Source organism: Clytia hemisphaerica, unplaced genomic scaffold (genome assembly GCF_902728285.1).
Source record: "Clytia hemisphaerica strain Z4C2 unplaced genomic scaffold, Clytia hemisphaerica genome assembly, whole genome shotgun sequence".
Classification (NCBI taxonomy): domain Eukaryota; kingdom Metazoa; phylum Cnidaria; class Hydrozoa; order Leptothecata; family Clytiidae; genus Clytia; species Clytia hemisphaerica.
This window is the reverse complement of record NW_027103987.1, coordinates 573210-595027: the sequence shown is the minus strand read 5'-3', so window position 1 is coordinate 595027 and position 21818 is coordinate 573210. Positions and strand designations below refer to the sequence as shown.

Sequence of the window (21818 nt, the reverse complement as noted above, 5' to 3'; positions counted from 1 at the left end):
TCAAAAATTAATCATAAAATGACACTTGATACAGTTATACCATTTAGAAGGGAATCGAGAAAAAAAACCCTCGAATGAAATCATTGTAAGGAAGTGCAAAACTTCACAAGTTGCAAAGTTGCAGTCGGGATCACAAAATGGTGAAAATAAAAACAGGTTAAGAATATTCTTAGGCTTAAAATTCAAATAGTTAAGAATATCCGAAGGCTTCAATTATAAAATATATCACATTGGTGTACTCATGCTAATACAATACCGACAATACCACTCTTTTACTAAGGGTATTAGAATAGGAAAATCATCCCTAAATTTCGGCTAAATTGTAAGAACAAGAACAAGGGTGAAGCCCTTAACTAACGCGCACTATTCTTATAAAAACCGTTGTGTAAACTGGGTATAATAATGAGAAAAGGTTTTTAGAACAAAACTTATAATTCTTAGCATTAGCAAGACTTATATATTTACAAGTAAAATCTTTTGAAATATTTATATTTTACCAATAATTAAAATACTATTCTTGCATCTTCTGTTATCATAAAACATGAAGAAATTTCATACGCGCAAGTGTTTAAAAATTTTAAATTTTATAAAAGACATTAAAACAAAAAAAACGTAATTGCTAAAATAAAGAGAATAAATATTGTGAAATGTTTTTTCCATCTTTCTGTTATTCGACTTTTCCCAAGTACCAAAGAAAAAGGTCTACAAGCTGGTCTGCGTTTTCTCATCATTACAAAAACAACAATCTTGTGATCATCGCCAGAAAAACCAGATGGTGCCTTATAAAAGAAGTAAATCCATTTTAGGACACTGCCTCGTTTGGCCAATTCGAAAGTACAAATGGCATACCTTTGGTGAAAAGGTCATCGAGACAAACAACGTAGAAATCAACAGAAATCATCATCATCATCATCATCGTCGTCCTCATCGTCAGACGAGAAAGTGTATGTCTTTTTAGCAGCGGCCGCCCTTCGTCCTCCTGCACGATCACGAGCGGGTAGGGGTTCGACTTTTTCATCGGCGACAAATGATTCGTCGTCGTCGTCACTGACGGTGTAAGCAACTTTACGAACTTTGCTCGATTTCGGCTGCAATGGAAAAGAAAGAGAAAATGAATGTGGCTTAATTTACGCGAGGATTATATTTCGCGAGTTTTGAAAGTTTTACTGAAAATTTGCAAAAATTAATACGCGTGAGAATTTCTAAAATATTTGGCTTCACAAAATATAATCCTCACGTAAAATTTCAAACTGTGATCTTGCCAAAACTCCCTGTGAAAGTGAAAGAAATTCGGTCAAAAAGAGGCTGATTTGCGAAATTTTATCCCCACCAAAACTTCCGTATTCTATGCTCTCGAAAATAAAATTATTTTTGAAAAACGTTGTCTCACGAAGATATCTGATCACGAAAATTAACCCACTCAAGGTATAATACCAGCTTTGGTAAATCTGGACCGAAAGCTTAAAATTATAGAAGAAAATTAAAAAAATATCGTTCTTCCAAGGTCTATAATAGACGATATCGGCTTAACGTGAAAACTCAGATTTGTTCTATTGGTGAAAAATGCCATATCAGACCGTTATCAGGTATGGTCAATTGAAACTTTTTGAAATATCAAAAGACTATAACCAGGTTAACCGCGACGTAGCAAGGTATTGTTGTAAGGAAAATAATCAATGAAATTTACCATTGTTTTGGTTTTTGCAGTTTTGGTTTTCTTTGCAGGCTTATCATCCTCACTTGCAGAATCATCATCACTTGAGTTAGTTTTCCTCTTCACTGCTACACTACTCGATTTTGTTGATTTGGTTGCGGTGCTCTTCTTCTTTGTCTGAGAAAAGAAAAACAGGGTATTGTCACCAATTTGGAAAAAAACTCCAGAAATACAGGATCCTATTGCTGATTTAATTGATAGGTCTTTAAATCATCTACCGGGTGACCCACGAAAAAGTTCGGACCTTTCTCGGCGTCTTGAGGCCGAACAAATGTCCCAAAGTGCTCGGAATTTTGGTATTTAAAAAGTAAATATCCTAACTTAAAATTTGAGCTATCACTTTTTAAATTTGACCAACTAGTTCTCTACTTATGACCTTTTAAACTGAAAATTCACTTTTCGGAAAGTGTAAAAAACACGTAAAAAAGAGGTATTAAATTAATGCAATCAATTAGAAAATCTCTTATAAATTGACTTATTTAACGAGTTTTATGACATTAATAATTATTAAAAAACACCTTTTAAAAGTAGTTTTTTTGTTTAAACCAAGACTAGTTTTTATCAAAATTGGCACTTTCAAGGAATTTTCTCAAAAACTGTATATCAAAAACGTCTAAAAATACCTAATTTGATACCCCTTTTTTACCTGTTTTTTACACTTTCCGAAAAGTGAATTTTGAGTTTAAAAGCTCATAACTAGGGAACTTGTGCGTCAAATTTAAAAAGTAATGGCTCGGATTTTAAGTTAGGATATCTACTTTCTAAATAATAAAACTCCAAGCACTTTGGGACATTTGTTCGGCCTCAAGACGCCGAGAAACGTCCGAACTTTTTCGTGGGTCACCCGGTATGAAGTCCTGTATTTTTTAATTCATATTCAGGATCCCAAATAATAAACAAAATGTTCGAGTAATAAATATTGTGGCGTCGGACACTTCCTGATTGGTCAAATAGATCCCAAAGGTCCGTGTTTGCACATTACATGCAAAAAGTTCAGGGTAAAGACGATGCTATTCCTGGGTTAGAATTTAAGAATGGTGTACATACAGCGGCAGAAGAGGTTGTCGCTTTCTTCTTGGCAGGAGGTGGAGCGATTTCAATATCACTGTCATCGCTCATTTCAAATTTCTCCTGAAGAAGATAAGCAATAAAATGGAATTAATTATAAACTGGTGTAAGGTGTTGTAATATAGTGGGTATCGTTCTCGACTCCGATATGGGAGGCATGGGTTTGATTCCCATTCGGTGCTACAACGATTCACTTAGCAAGGGGCTGTACTTCGGCCGGGTTTACCTATACCATGTGAGGGGAATTGGGTACCGTACTCTGATATTAGAGTGTGGGGAGGTATGCAGGGCATTGCATCTTTGATGGTATCTTTGCTCAAATGAATAAGCACTCCCGAGAACAATCGTTCTCTCCCGCTTTTTAGAGTAATGTTATCGCTACGCCATGGCTCTGCTGTGTCGCGAGCACAAAGTCCCTATTCTGAATAGGTAGAACAGGAAAAGGCTCATGTCGTCCGCATCCTTCCTGATGCAAAACTCACAATGCAAAAAAAATACGAAGGAAATGCGTTAAGCGAACTAATCTTTGCGGTGCCAGGGTATGTTGTCTACCTTTTCTCGAAGAACAACTGTTTTCTTTTTCTGGAAACCACGAGGTAAAATATCAAGCTGAGAGAAAAATACCGTAGAAGTTTTCTTTGTTTTGGTGGCAAACGATAATTTCTTTTGTTTGGGGTCTTCTTTGGCCTTTGAAGCAGCCGTTTTTTTAGGTTTCGTTTCCTTCTTGCTTCCACCAGCCGCAGCTTTTGTAGTAGCTTTCTTCGTCTTCTTTGGAGAATCTTTTTTGGGCGAATCTTCTAATGAGATAGGATCAGCACTGGATCCTTCACCACCACCAAAGATGTCTTTCTTAGCGGCTCCTCCTTCGTTGCTGTCACGTGACGAGGCGGCTTTTTTTTTGTCTTTTTTGGGTGTGAGGCGTTCAATTAATGCCCTGGTTTCAGCGACGTCGGGATTTTCGTCGTCATCATCTTCGGGCTTTATGTCGACGTCACTATCTGAAGAATCGTCAATCACAAGTTTCTTTTTCTAAATGAAGAGCAAGAAAGTAGAGAAGTTTTATTGACAAAGTGGAAGAATAACATCACATCAACTAAGCAAGGTGGAGGATGGATCAAAACATTTTCATAAAGATGGATTAAAAAGAGTCAATTCAAAATTGGAACTAAAACTTGCACCAAAATATTGGCAAAATTTAGTGTGTGTAACGTACATTTTTAGCAGTTCTCGTTTTGGTGGCTTTTGGAACATATTCGTCATCATCGTCATCGTCGTCGTTATCATTGTCGCTATCGTCGGAGAAATCTTCGATCTTTTCATCTTCACTTTCACTATCGCTACCGAGCTTCTTCTTTGATTTCTTGGCGTTTGATGGTTTGAATGATAATGTCGATTGCTTCTCTGAAGTGAAAGAATGGGAGAGAATATATCAAAATTGACAGCGTGAACATGTCCTGTCTCCACTACCTACTGCCAAAAAGTCTTACATGTCTTACACATGCCTTTTTTGAAAAACCTCCGAGAAAAATCAGACAAAAACTAGTTAAATGCAATAACCAATCTTAGTGTAATACGAGTGCTAGAAAAATTAACAGTTTTGTCTAATTCTGTCATCCCCCCGCCCCCAACGAGAATCAGAGTAGAATTATCCAACCGTGAACGTCTAGTATAGGCTAACTGCTTGAGCTTTTCAAAATTGGCACATCAATAGTTCAAATTATAATGGCTATGCTAGGCTATCCAGTAATGCAATCATTTTTCAATAACATACTTTTCTTCAATCGATCAGCCAATGATAGAGGTTCAGAGATTTCGGATGCCGGTTTCTCAGATGCTTTAGATGTAACGCTAGCCGTATCTTCACTCTTCACCGAATCAGTGTCAAAACCAAAGGCGTCCTTCACTTTCTTGAGGGCGGCTTTCGATGGCTCTTTGGGTTTCTTGTCAAACGTTTTCTTGATGTCACGGCTCTCGACCTTAACCTTACGGCCTTTTTTAGAGGCAGCTCCTAGGCGCCCTTGGGCCTTCTTTGACATTGCAGCAGAAGCAGCATCGTCCATTTTTTCTTGCTCTTCGACTCGCTAAAATAAATATGGAAAAATAAATATGGAAAAATAATGGAAAATGAATTCTTTAATAAGAAGCGTTTTCGCGACGATACAAGATTCGCGCTGAAAATAGTTTTCGGTTGATTAAAAATTCCTTTTAACCATTTTTGCATTTGACCGATAAGAGCACAGGTAGCCCTGGACGACCATGAAACTGTTTTAATGACACGTTAATCCAAACATTAGTGACTAAATACTTACATCGAGTTCTTCACTAAAAACATCCAAATCAGTTGACCACAATTCTTCTGGTGTTTTGGCGAGCAACGTGTCCAGCTCTTCTTTCTACAAAAAAAAATAAAAAATTCAAAAAATATGAAAAAAATCAGAAAGTTAATGCAACAAACGGCAAGTGACTTTGAATTTTGATGAGTGGCTAATGAATATTGCGAAAATAAGACTCCAGATAATCAAAGGAGTCAAACTTCTCATTTGAAAGTACCTTTTGGTCTCTTTGCTTGAGCAGTTCATCTTTCTTTTCTTTGGACAAGCTCATGATGGCCATACTCAACAAATATTGGAAATCAGGGCCACCACTGGTAGTGGATGTCGAGCTTGCATAGTCAGTGGCCGGTGCTTCACTCTCATCATCAACCGCAGCAGTGTCTTTCGATACTTTGTTTTTCCAAATCTTGACCGGATCAGAATCAAAACCACGCTCCACCAGTTTGGTTATCACATCTCGCTTCGTGCGGTTCTCTTAAAATGAATATTATTGTTAAATTGAGATTGATGATGATATTTAATCAAATTGACTTGTAAAATTGCAATCTAATCCAATGATCACAGTATAATTCGATCGATTTTTCAATAATTGAATTTAGTCGCATTGGTTCGATTTGATACAATTGTCGATTCCATTCGACTGACATCGTTTAGAAAAATTGCTCCAAGCTACACAATACTAGTAGACTCTCTAAACTATTGAATTAGACTCTGAACTATATAACTATGTAACATTATACCAAAAGGGACAAACGACCAACAAAAGTTTACCGATAATGATCTTTCCTTCAATCTTTTCCATGATGAAACGAGCTTGGTTTTCCAACCGACTTGCTTCAGCTTGTAACATTCCCACCAAGAAGTCTTTACGTTCTTGGTATTTCTTTAAACGAATGCCGTAAAACTCTTGGAGAATCTCCAATGTATTGTTGTACTTCTTGAGACATCCGTATTGGTCGAATAACACCTATGGCGATGTGTTAAAGTAGTAACTTAACTATTTAGAAACAGTTTTAGATTGAATTGTGAACTTGAAAAAAATTGAATTTTCAGAGATTTGTTGATTTCCCCTTTAAGACTAGTCGCTTTGCCGTCACCCGACCGAATTTAACTTTAAACCTGCCGACCTGAAAAAATCCTGGATAGCAAAACTTTGGAAATAGAACGGAGGGATCAAGGTTGTATCATCTGACCAGTTTTTGATCGTAAAGGATGCCCAACAGTGTAGAAATAAAAAAAGAAATATCTTCGCCATCAGTTTATTTGATTTTGATCGAGTTCTTTCATACATTTTCATCCAAGTCTAAGAGGATTTATTACCAGAACAAGAAATTTCAAGTCGGCAAAAGATGAGTTATCCGTGGAGTTTATTAGAGAAAGAATAGTAACGGGCCATTCCATTTATTATCCATGCAGGGGGAGGACGAACATTTCCGGGGGATAATCGTAAAATAATTTCCAGGGGGTATGGAGAAGAACTTTTTCATTTACCAGGGGTTAAAAGACTGATATTAGTTCGTTCAGTTAACGAATGAAAAGAATTTTACCAAAGCTTTTTTTCGAAGAATCTTTTTTTTTTGGCTTGAAAAGGTTCGTCAACCCTCCCCCTATATATATATGGAAATCTAATGGAACAGCCCAATAAAATAGAAAAGTAGAAGCTATCTTACGATATTGCTGAGAAGCATGTTGCTCTCCAACTTGAATTTCTTGTAAAAGCCTTCGTCTTCTGCTTTGTTCAATTGTTCTGTCGTCATGGAAACTAAAAATTTGACGGTCGTGTCCGTGTGGTATTCCTTGTAGTCTCTAGAAATATAAATCTCAGGATTTGGATTTTGACCGTGATATAACTGGCTAATTGGCTAATCATTACATTAAAGTTTGTATTGTTACAACTGACGAACAACTGATTCACATTTTTTTGGATCAAGTCCGTTGATCGGGCGTGAACCACTAGGAAACAATGCCAGCACAACCTCACCTTATCCACGGTGTATTGTGGAATCGATACCTAGCAGTCAACGACAGGCTTCTTGAGTTTCTGTCTACCCTATTCCCCTCACATGGCACGAAGGTACATTCACTTGTCAAGTGAATCACAGCACCGAGTGGAAATAGAGCCCCCACCTCTTTGACAGCGGCCGAGGTTAACCACTACACTACTGCATCAATATACTGAGAGAATAGTTTAGTGCAAACTTACGTAATGCATGCTGGTATTTTATCGGTTCCGTACAGAAAGACATCCATGACGGTTTCTTTGTATGGTTGTGTCCATGTTCTGATGGGCAATTCTGTAATCTCGATCGTGTTTTCGTCGATGACGTTGACGATACCAGTGCAGTGGTATTTCTGTCCTTCCACGTGCTCAATGGTACCAGTGAAATTCTTGTAAGACGGTTTCTACACAGAAAGATTAATATATACTAAAATGCATAACACGTCAAACAATTTGGTTAAATCATCGTTTTAGCTAGACGAGCAGACGTCTGCCTTTACTCGAACACGGCAACGCGGGAATGGTGATTATAAAGAGTTCTTATAAAAAAACGATAAATTACCGTGGTGAGGTATTTGAAAAAGCCCATTGCATGCGTCAGCTGCAGCGAAATATGACCCTTAGTATTTTACGGTTAAAGATTGAATGCAAAGACAAAGCCATAACTTCAAGTGTTTTACAAACTGTTATTCTTCTCTTTTTCCTAAGTTAAGAATCCGTTGACGAAATAAATGACACAGAAGAAAATTTCTTGTTATTGCAAACTAAAGAAACCAAGGGTTTTGACTTTCCTTATATAAACGTATTCAATTTCACTTACCATAGCTTGTGGTTCTTCACCGGCGATCATTCGCCTGACATTCTCAACCACCTCTCTGACATCGTGGTTAGGTACCTTGGTAGAATATCCTGTACCAATGCCTTCTGCACCGTTAATCAAGCACATGGGAATGATAGGACAGTACCATTCTGGTTCAATCTTTTGGTTGTCTTCGGATAGGAAATTCAAAACGTAGTCGTCATGTACAGGATATAGGAGACGGGTTAGCGAGCTCATCATGGTGCAAATGTAACGAGGGGAGGCACTGTCTTTACCACCCATGTGCCGGGTACCGAATTGACCGTGCGGCACCAAGATGTTCAAATTATTACTACCAACGTAATTTTGTGCCAAGTTGATGATTGTACCCATCAAGCTCATCTAAAGAGGTTTGGTTATAAATATTATAATTGATATTGATAACAAAGTCAAACATAATGATAAGCCAAGAGATTCTTCGGTGGTCTGAAAGAATGTTGTACATCTTACTATACTAAATGAGTTTATGAAAAATGTCTGTAACGCTAGCCCAGTAACATATGTTAAGGTTTCTAAAATTTGAACGCCGCGGCTGGAAAACCTATCCACCTTCGACTTAACTTAACAGACAAACCAATCGAAGTCCATCCTGTTATCTTTGAAGAAATCGATGCTGATGCAATTCGTCAAGCAGCAGCAAGAACTAAAGGCGGCTCTGGACCCTCTGGAATGGATGGAGATGGCTGGAAGAGATTGCTGACATCCAAACAATATGGTCAAGAGTCTACTGATTTGTGCAAAGCATTGGCGAGATTTGCTAGAACTCTTTGTACAGAAATTCACTCTGAAGATTCACTTCAGCCAATCTTAGCCTGTCGTCTTATCCCGTTGAACAAAAACCCTGGCATCCGCCCGATTGGTGTTGGTGAAGTACTCCGACGTATTATTGGAAAGGTCATTGCTTCCGTCGTTAAAGACGATGTCCTTCAAAGTGTTGGTTCCCTTCAAGTCTGCGCTGGTCAAGAAGCTGGATCGGAAGCTGCTGTTCACGCAATCAGACAAATATTTGCTAATGAAGAAACCGAAGCTGTTCTGCTCATCGATGCGGCAAATGCATTTAACAGCGTGAACCGCATGGCGTTCATCCATAATGCCAAAGTCATTTGTCCGTCCCTCTCAACGTTTGTCACCAACTGCTACCAATACCAAGCAAGATTGTTCATCATTGGTGGTGCTGAAATCAAGTCAATGGAGGGAACCACACAGGGAGATCCCATAGCAATGTTCATATATGCTATTGCTATAATTCCCTTGATCCTGAGAAGTGTCGAAAGAATCCAATCAATCTCAGCCGATGCAAAAATTGCAGCATTCGCAGATGATCTTGCTGGTGTTGGCAAGCTGGTTGGCCTTAAGATTCTATGGGATGAAGTCTGCCGACTTGGTCCTAAATATGGATACTTTCCTGAACCTTCAAAGTCATGGTTGATCGTTAAACCTCACAATGTTGACCTAGCTCAAACTTTATTCATTGGTTCAGATATCAAAATCACAACAAATGGACGTAAACATCTTGGCGCAGTTGTTGGCTCTCTTCAATTCCGCAGAGACTTCATGATGGAGAAAATCACTAATTGGTCAAATGAAATCAGAACGCTATCTAACATTGCAAAGTTCGCTCCACATGAAGCTTATGCATGCTTTATAAATGGCTACAAGCATAAAATCACGTACTTTATGCGAACAATAGATGGCATTGACGATTTTCTACACCAGCTCGATAACATCATTACAACAGAGTTCATACCAAACATCACTGGTGGTATCCAGCCTACAGGCAATGAACGAAAGCTATTTTCTCTTCCACCAAGCATGGGTGGGCTGGGAATACCTATCTTTGCTGAGGAAGCCAAGAACGAGTTCAAAAACTCAATTGAGATGACACAAAGTCTGGTTAACAACATAGCCAACCAAGAACGATCATATAATCTGGATCAAAACGAACAGCGAAAAATAAAGAACAACATCAAGGCTTGTCGCAGAGAAAACCATCGAACGAAGGCAGATCACGTGTTCGAGAACATGACAACAACGCAGCAACGCTTACACGAAATAAACTCGACGAAAGGAGCATCAATCTGGCTCTCGACTCTCCCACTCAAAGAGGAGGGTTACCAACTCGACAAAGGTGTGTTTTGGGATCTCATCAAGATACGCTACGGGAAACCGCTAAGCAGACTTCCCAAAACATGTTCATGTGGTGCACGATTCGATCTTCAGCATGCCTTATCCTGTAAGAAAGGGGGTTTTGTTACATTGCGTCATAACATCTTAAGAAACATCACCGCCGATCTTCTGACTGAGATCTGTAAGGACGTACGAATTGAACCTCCGCTTCAGGCGATCACTGGTGAAGAGATTTCAAAAGGCTCTATAAAGTCAAATGAAGCAAGATTGGATGTGAGTGCTAGGGATTTCTGGATTCCATATCAGAAGGCATTTTTCGATATAAGGGTGTTTAACCCATTAGCCGGACGTTATGGAAATATGGATATCGAGAAAGCTCACGAAATTAACGAAAAAGAGAAGAAGAGGGCATACAATGAGCGTGTGATTCAGATTGAGCATGGGAGCTTTACGCCCCTTGTATTCTGTTCAAATGGACGTAAAGGACGCGAATGTAGAAAATTTTATCAGAGACTCAGCCAAATGATTGCTGAAAAGCGTGGAATTAACTACAATATCGTGACAAATTGGATAAATCGAAAGATTTCATTTGCCCTGAACAATTGTATTATCATGTGTGTTAGAGGTTCACGGTCATTGAGAGACCAAAACCTCACTGAATCAAATGACATTGAAATTGCTGAAGCAATTTCCAAAATCAATTTCTAAATTTTTATTTATTTATTAAATTTCCCAAACTAGCTATTTTTAAAAGAAGTTTATTAGAATTGTTTTATAGCGTACCGGGAATGCCTCCGGCTTTTATTATTGTATAAGTTAAGATAATATATTCGACACAACGGTAAAAAAAAAAAGAAAACTCGGATTAGAGAAGACTCTACACTGCTATTTGTAAACGAAAAAAGTTCTGACGTCAATTTCATGAAAAAGTACTGCGACGTCACAAAGTTTCAAATAAAAAGGTGTGGCATTTTTGTTGCACGATTTCGAATTATTTTATATCAACACTCGCAACAAAATCCAACATTGTTGTTTGATGATTAAACTTCGTCTAACATTATTTAAAAAGGTTTCAATGTTGGTTGCATTGCATATGCGCCGGTCTTAAGATGTCCGCATGTGAAGCCAACAAACGGGAAAACCTTCAGTGCTCAATCGCAAAGCGCGAGCCTCTCCTTCACAACTAAGGCTTTTTCTTTCCTAGAAGCAACCCTCTCACCACCTCAGACACCTTTGGGCGTCTGCAACGACGGGTACCCTCGATAATTTTAACAGGGTCACTATGGCATTTCATTGAACACAAACTTCCGTTCTCTTAAAAAGACATATCATCGAGGCTTACAAACACAAAATTTTGACTAATGTAGAAAGTTTTGAAGTATATTTTTTATCATTGTATTCGGCATTTTAAGCCAGGAATTAACCCACATTATAGTATTTTAAAGGCTTTTGATGTGCAAGCAAAACCGTTAACCGGCGTTTGCGACGACGGGAACCGTCTAGTTGCATCTAATAGCTTTTGCGAGCTTTAACGGGAATCTTGACGAATCTTTAACAAAAACTCCTTGTGAGTGCAAATCCTAATTTAGAAATCTCTACCGGACAGTTTGCTGTCTATAGACGAGATAAAGTTACGGTACTATTGCAGATTTCATTCACACATATGATCATCATCAACAGTTTTGGTGCACGTCACAGAGAAGGAAATATTCTTTCTTTTTGACAAAATGCCTGCTTACAGTAAACTCTCGCTTATTCGAACTTCTATTATTCGAATCTTTCTATAAATCGAACTTGTTTCCAGTCCCTGTCAAGGATAGAGACCCTCTTAAAGTAATTTCTGTAATTCGAACGGGTACGATTCCCCATTCGAGTTCGAATTAGCGAGAGTCAATTGTATTTCGACAAAAAAAGATACAAGTTTCTCCGGCTTTGTTTGAGGGAGTTCAGTTCTTACCTCGCCGTGATGATAGGCGGACAATTCAGAGATAGAACCAGCCAATTGAGCAACTTTGACTTCATGTTTATCATTTCTTTTCATACAAGTGAACAACACCTTACGTTGACCTGGTTTCAAACCTAAAACGAAACAAAACAAAACCGACGTGACCCAAATTATACCAAGGTTGACGATTTTCTAAAACAGTCTTTGCAGTAGCTTATCTAGCCTTTACTAGAGTAGAGATCACTGCTGTTTTCTACGCGGTAACGCCGGTAAAGTGACTGAAGCGATTTGGAATAACCCACAATTCTGACCCGCAAATTCAAGGACGGTAAAAGTGCTGATTTACCGTCGTCCGCAGCTGGTCAGGAACTAGTCATATTAGAACCTTACTGTCTCCGTCGCAGAAAAACACACATACATAAACTCGGTATTATTTAACCGTTGGTGGAATATTGGTTAGTCGAAAACAACGTTGTAAACCAGCCAAAATTGAATAACTCAATTTTTCTTTGATTTACAAGCTACGTCCAAAAGGATCAGATTTCTAATTCTCAAAGTACTTGGTGTTGAATCATCACAAGCGATTATGCAAAGCTCAACAATAAGTGTTTTGAGCACTCTAGTGACAACAGCAGTCTATGTTCGCTTACACAAGCTGCACTGACGAATCCTGGGAAGGGCGAAACTAGTGTCTGCGGATGGATTTAATTCTTGAAGTAAAATATATTTAGAGGAAACATACCATCTACCATTGAAGGGATTGATCTTTCGTTATCAGCATTCGAGAAAAGGATCAATTCTTTATTAACGAAGTCACGATATGTGACAGACTTGGTGTTCTTCTCGTACAGATAAATTTCAGGGAGATCGGCTTCTCGTCTCATTTTGCGTTCATTCATTCCAGTGTTCAACCAATCTTTACGATCGTTTGCTAGCTTCTTACTAAAAGCCTGGTAACGGAGGAATTTCAGTTTAATCAATTGGATCGAAATGAATCGGAGAAACCAGCCAAATCGGTTATAAATTTTAAAAAGCTCAAAGAAATATCTCTTTGCAAAGTTAAAATCTTAATGGTAACTGCTTGTCATCACTTGACATTTAAGTATAACTTCTCTCATTGAAGAATTCCACATTAACAAAGGCTAAGGGAAACATTTTATGGGAGAAAGTTTAGCAGTACAAAATGCTTGACATGCGATTTTATTTACTATAGCGTATCCTTTTAAAGTTAAAGGTTCAAGATATTTTTTACCTTCGAATTTTTTTGTCTAACTTTTTCAATCTCGACTCTCCGCAATGAGAGAATATGGACGTTAGGAACCGTGCAAAGACCCATTTTTAGAGGTTTCAAATTGCCATACTCAACTTTGGAAAAGGAGTATCACTTTTGGGAGGTTTCGCTCAAGACCATAGAAAGAGTCTACATGGAATATCTCAAAACCCATCTGGTTATTCAGACTTTAATTCTAAAAAGAAACACTGCAACACTGATCTACAAAAAAAATGAAAAGAATAAAAATTCTCTTACCATGATAAGTGCTTGATCACAAGACGGCCCGTCATAATCGAACACAATCCGATGACGTTGCATATTGGAGAAATATTCTTTTCCTTCTTTGCTGGTTGAAGTACCCAAACCTTTGTAGTACTTTATTCTCCATGATTTGTGATTGGGTGTTTCACCTTGCCATTCTTCAAACTCCGGGATGGAGAAAAAGGAGAACACTTGATTCCCTTTGGAGACCTAAAAATATTTTAAATAAAAAAATTCCGAATGAAAATGAGTTTTTACTATAATAAGACTTGCGCCATAAAAAAAAAGAGGATCGCAATTAGCGAGGTGTGTGTGTGGGAAAAAGCTCAAAACCTAATAATGTTGGATAGGAATGCCCTGTCTAGATATCTTGAGGGCTAATAAAGATGTTTGGGCAAGATAAGGGATTTTGAAAGCAACTCTCACAAAATGCAAATAAGGGGAGGGATTAGGGCAGGGTTCGTTGAAATAAGAATGTTCCGGGTGGAATAAGTTCCAAAACAAACCATTAGCAGGGGAGTGCTTCCTGAGAGTAGCAAACACCTGCACACACCAGAAATTTCTTTGAGATAACAAGTGATACTTTTATGGACCTACCTGCTTATGCATTTAACACATTTATAATTGATATCTACGTGAGCGTGACCATTAAACAATCATTCAGAACACTAATAGTGACGATCTATTAAAATTAGTCGTTTGTTTCTTATAAAAAACGTTTAAAAACCAAAATTTCATGCTCTATAAATATTCTTTCATATTCAAGACTTCGTGAGCAAAAAAAACATCGGATCGATCTCATCAAAATATTGAGTAATATGGCTAGGAACATTGATGTATGCTTATTAATAGTGATTCTTATAGATAAAGATGCGTTTTTTGAGCTGAAAAATTGAGTTTTACAAAAATCTGCTTGAGCCATCTTTTACCTATTTTCATTCAAAAAAATTAGAAAAAATTAATGATCCAATTTTTTAAAGTCCAAAAAACCCGTTTTTTAGCCGTTTTTTGGCCCAAATTTGCCCAAAAACATTTTTTTTCAAAAATTGGGCTCCGTCACATTCGAGGGTTTATAGTTATGCATCTTTGTGCAAAAAATCATAAAGAATGAAAGCGCCAACCTCGAGAAAAGCTAATACCTAAGTAATTGATAATGTGCTTATAAAAAAATATCGAATTTGGCAAGTTTTTCTATAAAAACACGCCAAGCAGGCTAAATTTCATGTCTAAACACACATATTCTTCAAAAGTAAGCCCTCATGAGCAAAAAATACATCTATCTCATAAAAATATTTGAGTAATTTGACTAAGAACATTGATGTATGCTTATTAATAGTGGTTCTTATAGATAATTATGCGTTTTTTGAGCCAAAAATTTTTTTTTGCAAAAATCTGCTTGAGCCATCTATTACCTATGATGGTACCCTTTTACAAAAAATCAGAAAAAATTAATGATCCAATTTTTCACAAAAAACCCGTTTTTTAGCCGTTTTTTGGCCCAAATTTGCCTAAAAATTTTTTTTTTCGAAAATCGGGCTCCGTCACATTCGAGGGTTTATAGTTATGCATCTTTGTGCAAAAAATCAGAAAGAACTAATGAGCCAATCTCGAGAAAAGCTGGTAACTAACGAACGAACATACAACGGTTAATTTATAGGACCTCCACCAGGGTAGGTCCAACAAAGGACGTCGCAAATAAAGATCAATGCGACAGTTTGCTTAAATATCAAAGAAATAAAATTTTGCCTTAAATTTAAAAAGCCTTTAAAACTTTACCAATGGCTGGTTACATTTAGCGAAAAAACTTGTGGCGTTTTTGCAAGCTAATAAAAAGCGTGTTGCGTTACAGGTGACTCTCAATAATTCGAAGTGGAAAGGGGAATCTTATTTGTTCGAATTACAGAGAGATTCGAACTATACAAAGTATTTTAAGAGGGTTTCTCCTTAACGGGAACTGGTAATAGTTACAGAAAAATGCAAATAATAGAAGTCCGAATAAGCGCGAGTCTACTTTATACCAACATAGAGTCATCCAGGGTTCAGGTACCCCAATCGTTTTTGGTACCCCCACAAAATTTTTAGAATTCTAAAGTAGCCCCCCCCCCAATTTCGAGTTACCCCAACAATAACCATAAACTTACTTTGACAATAGGTGTGATGAATTCTTCTAAGAAGGGTAATTTCAACAAGTCAGGCCAATGGGCGTGTATGAAGTTGATGACCAGACCTTTAATGTGTGAACCATCAATATCCTGATCAGCCATGATCATGAGGTGCCCGTATCGCAAGTTTTTCATGTCCGATTCCGTCGTATATTTCTTACCGAATTGTAAACCGATAATTTTACACATGCTACCGATCTCAGCATTGTCCATAATCTGATAGAAGAAAAAACAAGAATTTGAAATAAGCACCAAAGCTCAAACTTTTTTAATATAATCCCTAATAGAAAGATACAGAATTACCTCGACTATTACCAAGAGTGGGACAGAAAAGTATTGTATTTTTTGAAAGAGGGACACATTTGAGGGTAAGATGACTTGTCTCAAATAAACAACAGCATTTACCTGTTTATGCGAGGCATCTCGTACATTCAAAAGTTTACCACGAAGTGGGAATACACCATATCTGTCACGCCCAACAATACTCAGCCCCGCCATAGCTAAGGCTTTAGCTGAGTCTCCTTCTGTGACGATCAAAGTACAATCACGCCCGTTCTTCGTGCCGGCCATGTTGGCGTCATCGAGTTTGGGGACGCCCTTTAGGCGAGTATGTTTACTGCTACCCGAAGTTTTCTTGTTCAGTTGGGCCTCGCTTTTGTATTTGACCCAGTTCATAATATTTTCAAGAATACCGCAATCTTGGACCTAAAGAAATGAATATTGTTAAAATAAGTTACTTCCGTCAATATTAGAGATTGGTTTGTTTACAAATAGGGTAAAAAGCAAAAGGAATACATTCAACTTCCAGACAGTAATAACTATAGTGAATCTATTAAATTCTTCAGTAGAGAAATACATTAAGACCCACTGAAAACCACAAGAAGGAAAAGTGGTAGAATCAGTGACTCTGACTGAATTGAGTTGAGCACAAAGTTGTCTCTGTCTGTGTTATTTTACTGACCTGTTTGATGTATTTATCACTCAATTCACAAGCGGAGCCAAAAGCATTCTTCCTTAGTGTCATATTTTCTTTGGTTTGCGAATCGAAGGTTGGGTTCTCAATCAGACAGTTTGCAAAAACCCACATGTGGCTTTTGACTTGAAAGGGTTTGATGTTGAAACCGCCTTTCCCGGTCTTTTTCTTGACAGCAGATATCAGTTTTTCACATATCTGATCAACAAGGTAGTTTATGTGTGAGCCTCCCTAAAGCGTAGAAATTTTTTTTAAGCAATTGTGATTCAATTGTAAATTGTATTCAGAACAATTACAAAACAATTTTTTACCATTAGTAATTAATTCAATATGATTCTAAATTTTGTTTTTTTTCTATGAAAATCAGTCAACCACAACAAGAGTATGTTCATTTTTAGATGATCAATTACCTTAGTGGTAGCAATACTGTTGACAAAACTAGCTTGCTGGAAACCAGTTTCACTGAGTGTCACACATACTTCCCAACGGGGATTGACAATTTCGTGAATGACCTTTGGCAATTCATCATCTTCTGATTTCTTTGTACCTTTCAAATACAGGTTGACATAATCCTTGAATGTTTTCACCTAGAAGAAAAATTACATCGTCATCTTCTCCCTTTCTACTCTGGAAGCCCAAGCGTCTGGGTCAAAAATTTTTACTGACGCAGTGAGCAGTGACAATGGGCAATTCTTGGGGCCAAAGTGTTGAATCTATCAACTCGATTGCAGTCAAAAATAATTGATGTGCAAAGAATACTTTGAGATCTGAATGATTTGGTCAATATTTTCATTCCAAAAATTATTTATTCTTTGTTGTTTGAATTTTATTTTTAGACGGTGCAATTCTAACGATTTTCAAATCTTAGTAAATCTTGTGTTATTTTCAGCACAAAATACAGCACGCAAAATATAAATATGTACCTTCAGTTTATCCCCATTCAATTGGACCGAAACACCTTTCGCTACACCAGCCATATCGTATGCACGTCTCTTAAGCAATGCCACAAAATCATCGTCTAATTTTTCCATACCAAACTTCTTTAAGTCAGGGGAGAAAGTAATACATGTGAAATCGGTCCCTGTGTAATCAACAATCTTTTCTGTTTCAGCTTTTCCCATATTATTCCTCCATACCTGAGATACAAAAGAACGTTAAGCAAACATAAGAATAAGAGAATGAAGCACAAATGAATCAATTTTTGTTTTGAAGCTTTCAATAAAACCAAGTACCAAGTGACTCTGACTGACAAAAAAACACTAAACATTCAACAAAGAAGGTAAATATATGTTATAAAATAAGTTTGGATGATGCCACAAACATTGCGCATTCTCATACCTGTTTGAATTTCTTTCCATTGCAACCTGTTTCAACTGTGAATTTAGTACTGAAGATGTTACACAATTTTGCACCAAAACCATTTCGACCACCAACAACTTTTTTCTCTGTATCGTCATAGTTACTAGATGTCAATAGATGACCGAAGATAAGGGTTGGTACAAATAAATTTTCTTCTTTGTGCATTTCTACAGGAATCCCTTTTCCATTGTTCCAAACACTAATAACATTGGTTTCTCTGTAAAAAAAAATGAGAAAGTAAGGTGAACATTTTTCTTTGAAGAAATCAAGGTAAAACTGGGTATCAGCTTTCTATCTATGATTTGAAAGATCAGGGATAAACCAATATCTGATGGGAGTTGATTTAGCTCGCCAACAGATATAATTTGTTCAGAAACTGCTATTCTAGAGGTCTAGGTGGAAGCAATTGCAAGACTGAACAAAGTCAATATACCCTGAAAGATTTCAGTTTTAAATAATGACACAAATATAATTTACTTACTGATCAATTTTGACCTTGATTGTGTTCATTCGGGGATCCCTCTGTTTATTATCAGCAGCATTCACTAAAATAGAAAGAAATCAATTCAACAACTTTCTTAGACAGCATTAGGAGAAGAGCAAAGTCTAGAATGTATGACCTAATAGCTGGTAGGGAAATGAAAAATCTCTTTCTTGTTAAGTCCTAATCTTTGTGGTTCACAGTGGTTTATGAAAAATAAAACACAGCACATTATCAAAGACGTAATGATTTTTAAATCTAATAATCAATGTTGTTTAAAGTAGAACATGGCTGGAACCCCCCTGGCCTAAGGGGGGGGGGCTAAAAGGTCGAGCAGCAATTGGTACCTGATTTTAGCCTGTGGCTAGGGGGGACTAACCATGTTAGGGGTCACCTAAATTTTTTCAGATGGACCTGAGGGCTAGATTCTATGTTTGGTGATTTTTTTCTGAACTTTTTTTTTGTCAGTACTTAGCTTATCTCCTATTTCTTAGGGCATTTATTCTATTTAGCAATAAGCTAAACTAACTGTTGTATTTGTTTGATTGTTTGAAAAGGATTTTCGAAAAAATTTGACGTGTCATTGGCTTAGGGGTCACCTGAAACCTACTGCCAAGCCATGGTAGAATCTTATAGAAAAAACTTGCAGAGATTATTTGTATGTAGCTAAGTTTTGACAAATACTTGCCTTCAATTAAACTTTGCAGGGGCAAAAATTTGCCAGAGAAATCTTTTGAACAATAAACTTACCAATAATTTCATCAAAAATTTTATAAAGACCAGGTGTAAATGTGATGCTTTTGTTGACAATGGCCTGTTTCTGATCGTCCCATATCCACATATTTTGGGTGGTAGGTTCAGCAGAGCCGATATAAGAATCAGGACGTAGGATGATATGCTCGAGCTGGGTTTTCTTTTGGTAAATTCTCTCGACAGATAACCTCTTTTTGTTGGTAGATTTTTTGGATTCCATGTTTGTCACTTCCTAATAAACAAGTGATACTTTTATGGAACTACTTGGTTATCAAACTAATCAATGAACATTGAAACAATGAAACACATAAGACATAACTGGTCAAAATACAAAAAAATAAAGAAAAATGAAAGCATATATATTGGGAGAAACTATGAACACTATTGAAAATTGAAAAAGAAATAAAAAAGATATTAAACGCTTTTCTTTGTGAAAACAATCCACTATCAGAAAAATGCATAGCTTTATAATAAATAAGGCTTCTAGAAAACTCAAACCATCGCGCTCTACCGTGACATTTTCTTCTTTTAGAAAAAATAATAATAAAACTAATAATTTGGCTAAGAACATTGATCTATGCTTATAAATAGTGATTCTTATAGATAAACATGGGTTTTTTGAGCCAACAAATTTTTTTTGCAAAAATCTACTTGAGCCATCTTTTACCTATGATGGTACCCTACTTTCATGCAAAAAATCAGAAAAAATTTTAATGATCCAATTTTCCAAAAAGTCCAAAAAAAACAGAAAAAACCTGTTTTTTAGCCGCTTTTTGGCCCAAATTTGCCCCCAATTTTTTTTTTTTCAAAAATCGGGCTCCGTCACATTTTGACCACCACCATTTTGCAACTTTGTACCAAAATCAAAAGATTCCTATGATTTAATCCTGAGAAAAGTTAGTAACAGACAAACGAACGAACAAACGAACACAGGTTAATTTATAGGACCTCCACCCCACCTAGCCTAGAAATCTAAGCCAGATTGATTCAGTCACCTGGTAAAATCTGATGGTAAGTTGTGACTGAATATCTGGCTTAGTACAGTAAACTCGGTTTCTTATCAACTGACAAAAACCAAATTTCAAATTTTCCCGGGCACATTTTTGTAAATGTACATAAATTTGTATAATTTGTTCAACAAATATTTTTCAATAAAAGATTTCCCATAACTCATTCGCATAAAAAAGGCAAAAATATAAAAATAAGGATTTTGTTAAATAAATACACCTTTCTACCTATTTACTCAACTTCTCTTTTATTCAGTTATATAAAGGTTTTTCAAATCAAAAGAGGGAGAGAGAAATCATTTCTTTCTTTTTATGCAAAAAGTACAGAATAAAATATGTTCAAAAAGTCTTTCGTTGAGAAGTGAAAAGCGCTTTCAAAATAAACGAAAAATTTTGTTTCTTATCACATGGTCTATTATGGCCAATAAGAAGAGGCCAAATGCTCGCTGAGTCTCACTGACTTCTGCGTTCAAAATATGAATGCGCGCTTTGCCCAAGCATAGTGCAGAAAGGGGTCTGATCCCCCTTCTTGGCATCCCCCCAACCTTTAAAAATGCCTATCCCCCAAGGGTTTCGGGCTAGTGAAAATTTCTGATCCCCCTTCTTCACTTCTTTGGAAGGTGTCATCCCCCCTTAAGAAGGGGGGGGGTCAGAAGCCAAGCCAATTTTTCAAGGCAAACTTAAAATTCTGTACATCATAAAAATCATTAAAGCACCGATAATGCTGTCTTCAGCTGAATCTTGACCTTGTAAAAACTGGCTTGGTTAACCAGGCTACACCCTATCGGGGTAGGTCCTGGTAGGTCCAACAAAACAGGGGGTACCGAGTCAGTGTACTGGCCCATAGGGTACTAACTTGATTTTTGGATTTTTTTCCAAGAAATTAGACCACCACCCTTTTTAGTACAGGGGGGGGGTCCATGTACAAAACAGCGGCATGTATCAGTACTTTGTAGCAAATTTCGATTTTAAACACCGACCCACCCCTATAGTACAAAATGTACAAAATACTATCCAGCAAACTCCCAAAAACACCCCAACACCCCCTATATTTTACAATATACTATCCAGTACTATCCAGCAAACTCCCAAATACACCCTGACACCCCCTGTATAATACAATATACTATCAAGCAAACTGCCAAATATACCCCAACACCCCCCTTACATAGTACAATATACTATCCAGAAAACTACCAAATATACCCCTACACCCCTTCATAAAATAAAAATTTTAAGCCAAAAAACTTGAAACTTTGGGGCAAGTTTTTTATTCTTCCCATAAAAAATTTTCAAATTATTTTCTCGAAAATTGACAAAAACAATTGAGAATTTAAAAAAATTTTCGACAAAAATGTAAAATAAATCACAATTTGATTTGATTTTGGCTTTTTAGTACACAAACACTAAGCAGAAAATCCGAAATTTGACCCTGACACCCCCTGTATAGTACACGTATACTAAACAGCAAATCAGAAATTTGACCCTGACACCCCCATGTATA

At 37.0% G+C, this 21818-nt stretch overlaps 1 protein-coding gene across 1 annotated transcript in view; it reads right to left on the bottom strand.

The window, feature by feature from the left end:
• Positions 1-413: 413 nt before the first annotated feature.
• Positions 414-21818, bottom strand: part of LOC136811122 (DNA topoisomerase 2-alpha-like) — a 26950-nt gene continuing 5545 nt past the window's right edge. Inside the window, exons 2-24 of the mRNA XM_067067727.1 lie at positions 19305-19539; positions 18555-18618; positions 18053-18290; positions 17638-17850; positions 17125-17301; positions 16703-16945; positions 16147-16446; positions 15721-15957; positions 13574-13789; positions 12788-12995; positions 12058-12179; positions 7935-8315; positions 7319-7518; positions 6786-6921; positions 5887-6082; positions 5333-5589; positions 5092-5175; positions 4554-4863; positions 3996-4183; positions 3407-3811; positions 2762-2845; positions 1688-1831; positions 414-1088 (exon numbers count right to left, since the gene is read on the bottom strand). Coding sequence (XP_066923828.1) covers positions 888-1088; positions 1688-1831; positions 2762-2845; positions 3407-3811; positions 3996-4183; positions 4554-4863; positions 5092-5175; positions 5333-5589; positions 5887-6082; positions 6786-6921; positions 7319-7518; positions 7935-8315; positions 12058-12179; positions 12788-12995; positions 13574-13789; positions 15721-15957; positions 16147-16446; positions 16703-16945; positions 17125-17301; positions 17638-17850; positions 18053-18290; positions 18555-18618; positions 19305-19539 — 4839 coding nt within the window. The 3' untranslated portion in view covers positions 414-887. The remainder of the gene's footprint in view (positions 1089-1687; positions 1832-2761; positions 2846-3406; positions 3812-3995; positions 4184-4553; positions 4864-5091; positions 5176-5332; positions 5590-5886; positions 6083-6785; positions 6922-7318; positions 7519-7934; positions 8316-12057; positions 12180-12787; positions 12996-13573; positions 13790-15720; positions 15958-16146; positions 16447-16702; positions 16946-17124; positions 17302-17637; positions 17851-18052; positions 18291-18554; positions 18619-19304; positions 19540-21818) is intronic.